General features: G+C 40.8%; 1 protein-coding gene across 1 annotated transcript in view; it reads left to right on the top strand.

Moving 5' to 3' along the window:
* Positions 1-13368, top strand: part of LOC126132440 (lutropin-choriogonadotropic hormone receptor) — a gene marked incomplete at its 3' end in the record, with an annotated part of 796081 nt that overhangs the window by 370076 nt on the left and 412637 nt on the right. Inside the window, 1 exon segment of the mRNA XM_049915180.1 lies at positions 286-363. Within this exon segment, the coding sequence (XP_049771137.1) occupies positions 286-363 (78 nt within the window).

Raw genomic sequence — 13368 nt, 5'->3', positions numbered from 1 at the left:
AGCTAGGCGGTTATCAAGGACTTTTTTCTACATTTTAAGGGTATTGGATATGAGTTTTGTTTCAGAAAAATTTCCACCAATCACTTACGTCTATCTTGTCCTTGTAGAAAGGAGGCAGCACGCCATTTCTCCAAGTGTTAGCCATGTACTCGTATTGACTAAGAAGAATATGCCAAACCTTATGCAGAGAGGCTGAAGCTAGCATTCCTCTCGCACAATGCAGAAGCATGCAACGTTCCCAAACGTTACGAAGATATATTAACATAACTACCCTGTGTGTTGCAGCTACATCTCCGAGGCGCCGGCCCTGACGCAGCTGCCAGAATGCCTGTTCTGCGACACGCCCGCCGGATTCCGTTCGCTGTGAGTAGCCTTCTCTCTTCCATCTTGCCCCAGCCAGCGCTTACAGTTCCTCATCTACAATGGATACCGTAAACAGCGAAAGTATTACGAAGCAATCTGGTGTAGCAATGTAACAGTACTTCCCGCTCTTTCTCTCACATTAGATAAAAAGTCCTACCAGTTGAAACGTCCCCTTAGAACAATTATACAAGACTGTGCTTAAACTGACACACAATAATTTTAGCGCAACGCAATCTGACTATCAAAGATCCCTGCAAAAGAATGGCCCTGAGTAACATTAAACTATACCTTTCAGAAATCACTTACCTCACAAAAATCTTCGTTACTCGAACTACTGCAATACAGCGAGCGCCACTGCTGCCAGCTAAATAAAAGATTCAAACTACGGAAGGCACTAACTACTGATAGGGATAGTTAGCAAATGAAAGATATTAATAGAGAACAAACAATGTATTTACCTTAATAATCATAATATATATAGCAGTTCAATTTCAAAACTTCCGCCATCTCTCTCCCCACATCCACCACTGCTGGCGGCTCACCTCCAACTGCGCAACGCTACGTGCTGTTCACATCCAGCTGCCGCTGCCTAACACTACAATGGCAGACAACAATGCAAACTAGCCACAGACTGCACACAGCACAGCCAGTGATTTTCGTACAGAGCGCTACGTAACGTTGACAATAAGAGAACATAAACAGCCTACTTACACAGTGGAGCACAAAAAAGGCGAAACTGTTCCTCCTTGAAAGGTTCTGTGAGGAACCAACTGTCTCAGTTCTTATTCCGCCTTCCTCAACAAAAATTTTGGCGTGCGAACATATTCGCGCTACTTCAACACAACATTCTACGTCTTTTACCCAGTCTTTTTTTCATAGTCAAGCATTCATACTCAGCACCTCTTCCACTGTCTCCTTTTTCTCCCACTGATTTACAGTATACCACTGCCACAGTTTCCTCTCTCACTTATACTGCCTCCTCCTATCTTTCTTTCCCACTGCCACTGTCTCCACCGGTCCCTGGCAGCTCAAAAATTCTGGAGCGTCGAATTCGTTGTTTCCCCTATAGCCAAGTGTTCAAAATTTCGATCCAAAATGCGCCCTACGTGTTAACGTTTGCCGGTATGGAAAGTTTCAACCCCTCCACCTCTCTCTCCCCGAAGGCTATGTATGGTCCTCATTCATCTGTATGTTTCATTTCCATTGTCTCCGCTCTCTTTTGCTCCTACTGCTTTTATTTCCATCCATCTTCTACTGCCACGGTCTCTCACCGACCATCAATATCGCCTCTCTCTTTGGCTCCCATTGCCATGGTCTTCACCCATTTCTCTTTCTCTTTCACTGCCACATTCTCTCCCTCACCATCACTGTCTCCCTCTTTCTCTCCCTCTGGCACAGTCTCCTGGGGATTGAGGCAGCTGGTTCTCCACTTTTCTGTTAGGATCTTTTAAAGAGCAACATATTCTCCTTTTTTGTGCTCCTAGAGGAGCATTTGTCCGCTGGTTCACTTCTTTTTCCTGCAACAGCATGCTGTGCTACTTATATAAAACGAATTCTATAAGCCAATAAAGTTTTGACGGTTTATTTATATACTTCGACACAATTATATGCTTTGACTCATATGTTGTTGTTGTTGTGGTCTTCAGTCCTGAGACTGGTTTGATGCAGCTCTCCATGCTACTCTATCCTGTGCAAGCCTCTTCATCTCCCAGTACCTACTGCAACCTACATCCTTCTGAATCTGCTTAGTGTATTCATCTCTTGGTCTCCCCCTACGATGTTTACCCTCCACGCTGCCCTCCAATACTAAATTGGTGATCCCTTGATGCCTCAGAACATATCCTACCAGCCGATCCCTTCTTCTGGTCAAGTTGTGCCACAAACTTCTCTTCTCCCCAATCCTATTCAATACTTCCTCATTAGTTATGTGATCTACCCATCTAATCTTCAGCATTATTCTGTAGCACCACATTTCGAAAGCTTCTATTCTCTTCTTGTCCAAACTATTTATCGTCCATGTTTCACTTCCATACATGGCTACACTCCATACAAATACTTTCAGAAATGACTTCCTGACACTTAAATCTATACTCGATTTTAACAAATTTCTCTTCTTCAGAAACGCTTTCCTTGCCATTGCCAGTCTACATTTTATGTCCTCTCTACTTCGACCATCATCAGTTATTTTGCTCCCCAAATAGCAAAACTCCTTTACTACTTTAAGTGTCTCATTTCCTAATCTAATACCCTCAACATCACCCGACTTAATTCGACTACATTCCATTATCGTCGTTTTGATTTTGTTGATGTTCATCTTATATCCTCCCTTCAAGACACCATCCATTCCGTTCAGCTGCTCTTCCAAGTCCTTTGCTGTCTGTGACAGAATTACAATGTCATCGGCGAACCTCAAAGTTTTTATTTCTTCTCCATGGATTTTAATACCTACTCCGAATTTTTCTTTTGTTTCCTTTACTGCTTGCTCAATATACAGATTGAATAACATCGGGGAGAGGTTACAACCCTGTCTTACTCCCTTCCCAACCACTGCTTCCCTTTCATGTCCCTCGACTCTTATAACTGCCATCTGGTTTCTGTACAAATTGTAAATAGCCTTTCGCTCCCTGTATTTTACCCCTGCCACCTTTAGAATTTGAAAGAGAGTATTCCAATCAACATTGTCAAAAGCTTTCTCTAAGTCTACAAACGCCAGAAACGTAGGTTTGCCTTTCCTTAATCTTTCTTCTAAGATAAGTCGTAAGGTCAGTATTGCCTCACGTGTTCCAGTATTTCTACGGAATCCAAACTGATCTTCCCCGAGGTCGGCTTCTACTAGTTTTTCCATTCGTCTGTAAAGAATTCGTGTTAGTATTTTGCAGCTGTGGCTTATTAAACTGATTGTTCCGTAATTTTCACATCTGTCAACACCTGCTTTCTTTGGGATTGGAATTATTATATTCTTCTTGAAGTTTGAGGGTATCTCGCCTGTTTCATACATCTTGCTCACCAGATGGTAGAGTTTTGTCAGGACTGGCTCTCCCAAGGCCGCCAGTAGTTCCAATGGAATGTTGTCTACTCCGGGGACCTTGTTTCGACTCAGGTCCCTCAGTGCTCTGTCAAACTCTTCACGCAGTATCGTATCTCCCATTTCATCTTCATCTACATCCTCTTCCATTTCCATAATATTGTCCTCAAGTACTTCGCCCTGGTATAGACGCTCTATATACTCCTTCCACCTTTCTGCTTTCCCTTCTTTGCTTAGAACTGGGTTTCCATCTGAACTCTTGGTGTTCATACAAACTCATATAAACAACAAATAAATAAACACAAGGCTAACACAAAATCTTTTGCTTATAACTTTTTTGGATACTTTGCTCATCGATCGCAACTCATCAAAAAGCCCTGCTTATGATTTGTATCCTAAAGGAGTAAAAATGTTATTAGAAACAGTTTACTAAATTTGTAGTTTTTCAGCTTTTACATAATTTTTGTCAGTTATATTAAGCGCTTTTCAGCCATTTTAAGATCTTTTTCAGCCCATTTTATGTCACTGTAGTACTACTTTCAGCATATTTGTATAGGCATGAAGTGCCCATTATACAGAAACAGGGTGACAAAGTTTTATTGGTGAAAAAACTGTGACTAAAATGTAGTTTTGTGATCTCAAAACCTTTTTGATTACCGTACAACGATTGGCATGTGTTCAATACATCAGTTAAACTACATCTACACATATTTTACGGTAAATTTGAACCTCTGCATCTCGGTAAGCGATAATGATATCGGAAAAATTCCAAAAATTAAAAATATATGTTAAAAATTTCAACGATTTGCCATTAACAGAAATTATAGATTTGGCCGTCCACATAATTAGTATTTTTCGTACCCAAAAATAATTGTTTTTCGGGGTTTTCTCAAGATACGCCCAAGAACAATTTGTGCTTTTGATAAGCCGCCTAAGGTCCTCTAGGCCACACCTAATACAAAAGAACCAAGTGGTCTGCTGAATTTACCTGGACTGGGGGAAGTGTGTTATGTTTAATTTTTGACCCTGTACTGTAAGATAGCTACAGTATGCCCATCCTTCCGATAGGTGTACAAATGATTAGGTCAAGGGCTATCCAAAATACTTCACCCCTTACCTCTGTGCTCAATTGAACACGAGATATGACAACCTGAAAAATCGCATTTTCGCGCTCCGCTTTTTGGAACACATTTGTACTTTGTACTGTCGTGCACTGACTATACCAGCCCCTGCCTACCCTTTATTTAATTTTGTGTGCGTGTAGCGCATTAGCAAAACTGAAATTCGCACTCGCTTCAAATTATGGCGATCGCGATAGAAATTGTTATTGGTGCTAGTTTGGTAGTCGCTGCGCTTGCGATCGGGCAATAATCGACCGTGAGCGCGAACTGGCTGCTTACGAAGCGCAAAGATAAATCGTGTGGCTGTGGTCGCCGTTTAATTAACCTTTCCCAAATCACAAGCAAGCACACGTGCATATGATATTAATTTTTGTTCCCGGCTATTTTGAACGTATCTTTGGCAGTGGCTGATATAAACATTCACGCTCACTAATTAGCATTTCATATTAATAACTTTTACGTAATGAATGGAAATGCGACCGTACGCCGCCATGAAAGCTAATCTTTGCCAGTAACTTTGTGCAAGGCTCTAGTTTTCTCTCTCTGAACAAAAAAATGCTTTTAATTACGTACACTTTAATCTTGCAAATATAAATAATATTTCTATTCAGCTCTCAAGATTATTACGGCCGTGTAATATGAATTTATATTTACTGTTAGTTTAAAGGCGTCTAACCGCCATTGACTAAGCAATACTGCAAGCAAACGGCCAATCCGATAAAAATTGGTATGATGTGATGGGGAAGCGGAAAATGACTTTTCGGATAAATGAAAGGTAGCGCATAAATCTTAGAATCTATATTCCGCAGAATTACACTTACATTCTCAGACGAGAGCAGGCAGGCAGCGTTTTTACAGATTTCGTCACCAATGGCGGCGACTGAGAACTACTTCCATGAAATGAGACAAACGAAAATGTCCTTCATCAAACAAACAAGAAAAATGATAATAATTTTACACTGTCAGTGATTTTATTTCAATTACATATGAACATGTTGGTTCTTTTAACGACGTAATGTTTTCACCACACTTATATTTCAATGTTTGTTTGTTATTACTGTCTTTGACAGTCTCTTTAAATTATTTTCAGTCTTTATTCCGTCACTTATGAAAAAAAAGTGTGAAGCAGAGATGGCACATGACCAATACAGGGTGTAACAAAAAATATGACCAAACTTTCACGAAACATCCCTCACAGGTAGACGAATAAAACTTGTTATATGCGACAACGGCCCGGAAACGCTTTACTTCTATGTTAGAACTCATTTTGTACTTCTTCTCATAATCACATCAGCCGTGGAAGTACACAGAAACAGAAGATATCAGTATCACATGAAACGTTTTCTTACATGAAATATTCAAAATATCCTCCTGATTACGTTTGGTTAGAATGTGCATTAAGTTGTAATTCTTAGATGCACCGACAGTGTTTTGTTGTTGCAATTGTAGGAAGGTAAAGTTGATATGCGAGAAACTTCATTGCTCTACTAGCATCAAGGGAGTAGAATCAACATTTTGGTGTTGATCACGAACTTAATTTCCAATATAGTGCAATGAGCGTGTGCTGGAATGCGGAAGTGGCAGAAGCCCGTTTGCTGTGCGCATTATGAAATGATTATGGCAGTTGCGCTCAAGGTTTGTATCGGGAGAGATTTCCGGAAATACATACCCCGACAGGAGGAAGTTCGAAGCAACTGATAATCGTCTTAGGCAGCACGGGACGTTTAGGTCTTGGGGAGGGGGGGGGGGGGGGGAGGGGAACCCTAGAATAATAAGAACACCTCTCCTGGAGGAGAAACATCTTACCGCAGTTCATGACAAACCTTGTGTCAGCGTAAGATAATTAGCTGCAACAAGTAATGTTGATAACCTGACTGTCTGGAGATTGCTGCATTACACTTTGCTGTATCCGTACTATGTGCAGCGTGTGCAGCTGATTCTCCTGCACGGGTACACTTTTTTGCATGGTTCAGTCAACGATGTGTCAGCTTTCGTTTCGAAGTCGATGATTAATGTGTCGAAGAGTTATAGAAACCGAGTTCTAATATGAAAATAAAACGTTTCCTCGGCAACCTCCATTACACCTATTTTCTTCCTGTACGTGTGAGCAATGTTTCCTGAAAGTTTAGCCATACCTTTTTGTTCCACCCCGTATGACAGTTCACAAACAGCGACGCATGAGCAATAATTTTACTGCGTTTCCCTCTGCCACATTTAATTTATTTTCCTTAATGACTTTGAATTCTCTAAACATCTTGTCCTAAAGTAAAAGCTGATGACCCACAGATCAGGTTCAACAAGATGTGAGTAAATGTAAATAACAGAAATTTTGTCGACGTCCAGATGAATGGGAAAATGTAGGTAACTTAAGTAATGATTTTGTGCCAACATGAAGTAAATGTTTCTACTCAACATGAAAGGCTGTTGACAAACTGATTCTGCGTTCACTGAACTCCGAAAAGCATTCAACACACTTCCGAACTGAAAGCGCGCGACCACTACAGTCGCAGGTTCGAATCCTGCCTCGGGCATGGATGTGTGTGATGTCTTTAGGTTAGCTTTAAGTAGTTCTGAGTTATAGGGGACTGATGACCACAGCAGTTAAGTCCCATAGTGCTCAGAGCCATTTGAACACTTCCGCACTACCGCTTGATGAACACAACACGAGCGTACGGAATATCAGACCAACTGTGCTGTTAGATTGAAGAGTTTCTAGCAATCAGAATACAGGATGTAATTCTTAACGGAGAGAAATCTTCAGACGCAAAAGTAACTACGGGCATCTCAAGGGGGTTGCTGTAGGACCATTCATTTAATGATATATAATCACCTACCGGATGATGACGGAAGTTCCATGAGGCTTTCCACGACGATGATTTTATATACACAAAAATTGCAACGCTAGAAAATTGTAGCGAAATGCAGAAAGACCCAACGGAGGATGGTCACTTGGTGCAGGAACTGGCAAGTGATCCTCCGCATAAACAAATGTAGCGCACTGCGCATAACCACCCATTATTATACGACCACACGACTGTAGAAAAATCACTGGAAGCAGCCACATCTATTAAATATCTAGGAACATGTGTAAGGAGTGGAATGACCACATAAAACTAATCGCGGGTAAGGCAGGTGCCAGGAAGATTCAATGGGAGAACCCTCACGAAATGTGGATCACCTACAAAAGAGGTAGCTTACAGAACCATCGTTCGACTAATAATTGAATACTGCTCGTCGGTCTAGGATCCGTGCCAGATAGGACTGATAGGGGATGTAGAGAAGATACAAAGAAGGGCAGCGCGTTTCGTTACAGGTTCGTTTAGCAAGCGTGAAAGCATCACGGAAATGCTCAGACAGCTCCTGTATCAGGTGCTGCAAGAGTGACTCTCCGCACTACCGCTTGATGAACACAACACGAGCGTGTTAAAGTCATAACTGCTAGAGGACAACGCAGAGACACTTAGAACAGTCTGAAAGTTATGTTTCGATTTGTTTCAGTGAGCGGCAATGAAGCTGAATCTATAGGTAGCTTAACGCTAACTGTTGGTGAAAAAATTCAAGTGCGAGAATGCATAAATAAACCCCACTGCGAGAATCCTAAGAAAATCGTGCCCTGTCTAAAACTTACTGGAATCACAGAATCTGACTACGAACTTTGATAAAAGTAAACGGATTACTTTGGAAGTAAAATTGGTTCCTGTGAAATTTAATTAAAGAAAGAATCTTTTTTCTGTGCAATTTGTCTTACCTGGATGCAAACTACTGTCGTAGTACGTCTCAATAACACAACTGCAAAATCTAACAACTGGGATACACAGAGGTGCAATGCGTACTCAAAAACATTGCTATCATTCCTTGTTCGGAATTTTTTGATAATGGTCTTTAAATAATTGAAAATTGACTCTTGAGACGCGGACAGTGACTCTGTTTTAAATGAACTCAGTTCCAATTTCATTTCTTTAGACTTAATAACATTTAATGAAACTTCAAAAATACTTAAGCTTCTCTGAAATCACGTAACAATAATAAAAGAATTATAGAAACTGAACTTCGTATGTATAATATCTCCTGAAACAAAATTCCAGAATCTAATTCTTAAATCTATTTTTCTCTCAATGATCGATAAATCCTAACAAAAAATAAACAAAAAGCAAAAAGATTCCTGGTCTGGATGTCTGACGAACCAAGAATTGTGCATTATTAAACCACTGCCGCAAATAAAACAAACTTGATCATTACATGTAATCCATTCTTTGCAACTATTATCGTAACAATGTAAAAATCAATTCCTTTTCTCTCCGGAATAATAACATAATTCCAAAAATTTCCTTTCTTTGTCCCTTGCTGCTACTAAAAAACTACTCGACCGTTTACGTCTAACTCCAAAGCTCAACTGACCGTCTCCTCTCCTTTCCTCGCGATCCACAGATAAATCTGGCGCACATCTTCGCAGAGCAAAGATCACCCCTGAGTCTTCTGTGTGCGGCGCAGGAACCGCAGGTGTACAAATTCTCCTTCCAGTCTGCCTTCCTGCCCCTATCAGCGCCGCAACCATTAAAGCAGTTCAGCGTGCAGCAACGGAGACACAAGATTATATGTGTACCGGCGCACAGTGATTAAAGCAGGTCAACTTGGGTTTCCGCAAGCTTGGCAAGCTTCACGAGACCCATTCAGCCTGCTGCACCTAACTACACGTTCCGCTGTCGATCTAGTGTGAAAAGAATATCCAGGTACTTGTTTTCACTGCAGCTCAGCCATCTTAACGGGGGGAATAGCGAAATGAACAAATCAAACTTAAAGTAGATCGTGGAGAAACAAAGAACAGAACAGAGCCCAATTCAAGCATGGGAAAAGTTTTCGTGCGTTTATAGCTTCAAATAAAATGGTAGGTGTCTCGGAATGCAAATTGTGTAAAAAGCTACTAAACACTAATTCGGGAACCTCGAGTATGTTATGACCTGTTTGTAAATTTCAGCAGCTATTTCCCACTCCATACTATTTTATTCTTTTAAGAAAACATAGTCTTAGTGGCTGTCAAGTATCTGGAAATGCGTGCTAAGGACTTGAGGCCATTTAGCAGTATACAGGGTTTCTAAATTTAGGGCAAGCGTTAACTGAAATAGGAGAAATATATGGCTCAGCGGATATTAAAAATCACATTCTGGTCTGGCGGTATGCAACCTAGTGCGAAGATAACTTAGGATGAAAAAAAGCTGCTGCTTTCAGGCGCGTACTTTTCGATTAATATAATATAAAAAAACGAACTTCGGATTTGCTAAAATACATTTGTGGAATTTTGAATGAACTATTTTTGCCACTTAGAATGAAGTCACTGAACCTGCAGTACACACCCTCGAAAAAGTAATTAAAATTGTTATATATGGGTTCATATTTGGCTGAAAACACGCAAAGGTTGTAACCTTCCCGTATAAAGTAATAAAAATGGTAATTTTTTTGTTATTATCTTAACTCATGAAAATGTAAATTTTGACGTAATCACCGCTACGCCATGGCACTATGAAATGAATCTGAAAAATTCTTACCTCATATTGGTGTCGCCGGATAACGCTGTCTATATATCTGCTCGTAAATGGCACATCTTAGTGCAATGCTGGCCTATTTACTAATACTGGACAACATTTGTCTGAGATCTGAATTATTAGAAAAACTGACTTTGCTTATTGACACAGCTGCACAGCTGGTCGTCTGATTACTAAAGAGCACATGACTATTATCTCAGAAAATTTCTGAAGTATTTAAATAAATGACTGGATCGAGACTGGTAATGACTTAAGGCAAAATTATTCCTTCCTTTTTTGTTGACTGGTAAAAATTATATTCTGAAAATCTTTTACATTATTGGTAAAGATCTGCAATCCATTGTATGAAAAATTGAATATTACAAATCTGGGTCAACTGGTGCAGACGAATCACAAAAAGACAAACAAATTCATGTTAACATCTCAGACAAGTGACTTAACTACGCGTATGTCAATAAAAATAATAAAATTTACCTTACAGTACACGGCTATGAACTGCATTGTACCAGCGACAGGCTGCAACTGCCTTGTAGCAGCGAGCGACTGCAACTGCTCTTTCAACAGCGAGCGATTGCGACAACTGCCGAGACTGCTCTTACCTGCGACTCTCTTGCAGCAAAGATATTCTCTGTCGCAGGCAGCGCATAAGCAATACATCGAAATTACATTTGCTCCAGCAGACTAGTGAACCCATTACAAGGTTGCAGAAACAAGACTTCAAAAAGCTTACTTTAGTTGGTGCTGCAATGTGGTAGACGTCTTCAGATTCTTATGTGCAAAGGATCTCAACTTTCAGAGATGGTTCTGCTTACAATAGAAAACATGCTTTAGAGGTAGCCTGATGATGATTCGAACTTAGAAAGAGGCTGAAGTTGTAGAGAAAACTGTTCATGACGAAGTAAATAAATGAGACAGAAATACGCCGAAAACTGGACAGCCATGGACTGTGCAGCTGGTCCCGGCTAGTCCCTCGGGCATGGGTGTGTGTGTTTGTCCTTAGGATAATTTAGGTTAAGTAGTGTGTAAGCTTAGGGACTGATGACCTTAGAAGTTCAGTCCCATAAGATTTCACACACATTTGAATTTTTTTTTTTTAACTGGACAAACAAAATCCACAATTGCCTGGGCTACAATGACCGAGAATGAATGTAGTACATTTGGCCTCGTCTTGCGACACTAGGGAAAAAAAAGGTCCGAACCCTACTAAGAACACGACAGTGAGAGCGTACAGAATAAGCTGCTACTTGGCGAAGCACCACGGGAAGACGGACAGGCGAGCGAGATTCCTTTAGCCTGCTTGGGTTGGTCGTAGCTTCGCTTGGATGGGAGTAAAGCACCCTGCCCGTTCTGACGATAGCGCGCGGCAGATTACCTGCCTGGCTAACTGGCAGGCTTGGGCAGATGTTTACACCTCTGGCAGTAGCATTGTCGAGGCTGCGCGCGCATGTCTAAGCAATTCATACATTACGAGCGCTATTTCAGACACTCAAAACAAGAAAAAGTTTGTACAAAAATTAGACACGTTTGAGCTCGTAAGTAACAAGCAAAACAATAGATAACAATACCCGTTACCTGAACGGAAGCTACAAGGAGCGGTAAACATAAAAATGACAACTTGTTCCTTAAGGAGCGGAGGCGCTTTTACTTTCAACATACTGTATTAGATAATATACTAAAGTAAAACAATTTTTTCTGAGATAGTTACTCTGGGGCTGTAACCACAATATCCATCCCATGTCGAGTCTTTCCTTGTCAAATTCGAGGCTGTACCAAGAGGCTTCTTCTGCTAATAGAGATTGTCACGTAGAAGTAAAATAAATGCGCTGTTTTAAAGGAAATTCACTATTAAAAATTTGGTTTCACTTACATATGCGCCCAACTTATTTCTAAACTTTGCCTGTTTCGTGTTGTGGAATGCGTCACCAATGCGGTAGTTCCACTTTCTTTATGATCGTGCGGAATAATTAGTCTCTAGAAAGATGTCAACAGAAAATTGTGGTCCCTGTGGAGGAACTAGAGTTTTGGTTAGAAAATTTCTTTTCTTGCGCCTTGAAGTTCACAATGAAATCAGAGCACAAATCGCGTCCGTTCTGAAATTTTGATAATTGCCGTTTAGAACTTCACTGACATGTACTGATGTGGAGACGGTTCTGCGAGCAGAATAATAAACGGTCTTGGACACCGTATCTACTATTATTCGTATCGTTAACGTTTTTCAAGCAAAATGCAACATGTTGCGTACATATGGTGCCACAGCTTTAATTCAGTGTATCAGATGTAATCAGCTTATCGAATGAGCGAATACTAGTTCAGAAATGAAAAGTTAATAGTTAAAAACAGCAAACCGTAAGCGTAATCTGCCACAATTTTATGTATTAACTAATACGACGCGAAACGAATTTAAAAACGTTTCTTCGGGCTCTCGTCACCTACTAAATCTGATCTGGCCGTGGCCTATTGGAGAACATTCTGTCCCCATAAACGACATATCATATGGCGTCAACCACCACTCCCATCAGCCTCGGACGTTAGTTGTCTCCTCTCAGGCTTTATAAGTTCTTTAAACGTAAACCTAAATCTAGTGATCATGGAAGTGTGTTGTTTTTTCTTTTAAAGTAAGCAGTAAATGGCCGTTCCTCTACAACAGAAATTTCTAAATCATTCCAGTGACATTTGACAGTGACATCCGACCATGTCTTCTGCGAGCTTCGCATTTTCTGTCTCGCAGTGTATATTGTTTTGGAGAGTTTCATGGCTTTCCGTTGCTCCAGTGTCGTCTGACGTTTAGTTATTTCAAGTTCAGTAATTACGCTTAATTCAGAAAACACTAATATACACTGTCCAGACATATTAACGTGACCACTTGTCAAAAGCTTGAACAACCACTTTTTGCAGCTCGGACCGTTGGCAGACATGCAGGAAGGGAGAGAATGAGGTTCTGGAAGGTACCGACTATGCTGTGGAGCCACGCTGACTCCAGTGTAGTGGACAGCTGCACTGGGTTTCTCGGTTGAGGATCCATCACGCAAACAGCCCAATCGAGGTGGTATCACAGATATTCGTTCGCGTTTAAATCCGAGGTGTTTTGTGGCTAGAGGAGTACGGTAAACTTATCCTTGTGCTCTTCGAATCACGCACGTTGTATTTTCCTACTGGTATATAGCAATGTGCAGAAGAAAAACAAACGGCATGCACGGATGGGCATGGTCACAAATAAGTTTGAATGACGAGAATACCCAGGGAATGCCAAGAAAACATTTCCCTGACCATAATGCTTATATCTCCGGCCTGGAGCCTTTGCTTTCAGACGTTTCACGCC

This window comes from Schistocerca cancellata, chromosome 1 (assembly GCF_023864275.1).
Source record: "Schistocerca cancellata isolate TAMUIC-IGC-003103 chromosome 1, iqSchCanc2.1, whole genome shotgun sequence".
Classification (NCBI taxonomy): Eukaryota; Metazoa; Arthropoda; class Insecta; order Orthoptera; family Acrididae; genus Schistocerca; species Schistocerca cancellata.
The sequence above is the reverse complement of the archived record's forward strand: the minus strand, read 5'-3'. Positions and strand labels throughout refer to the sequence as shown.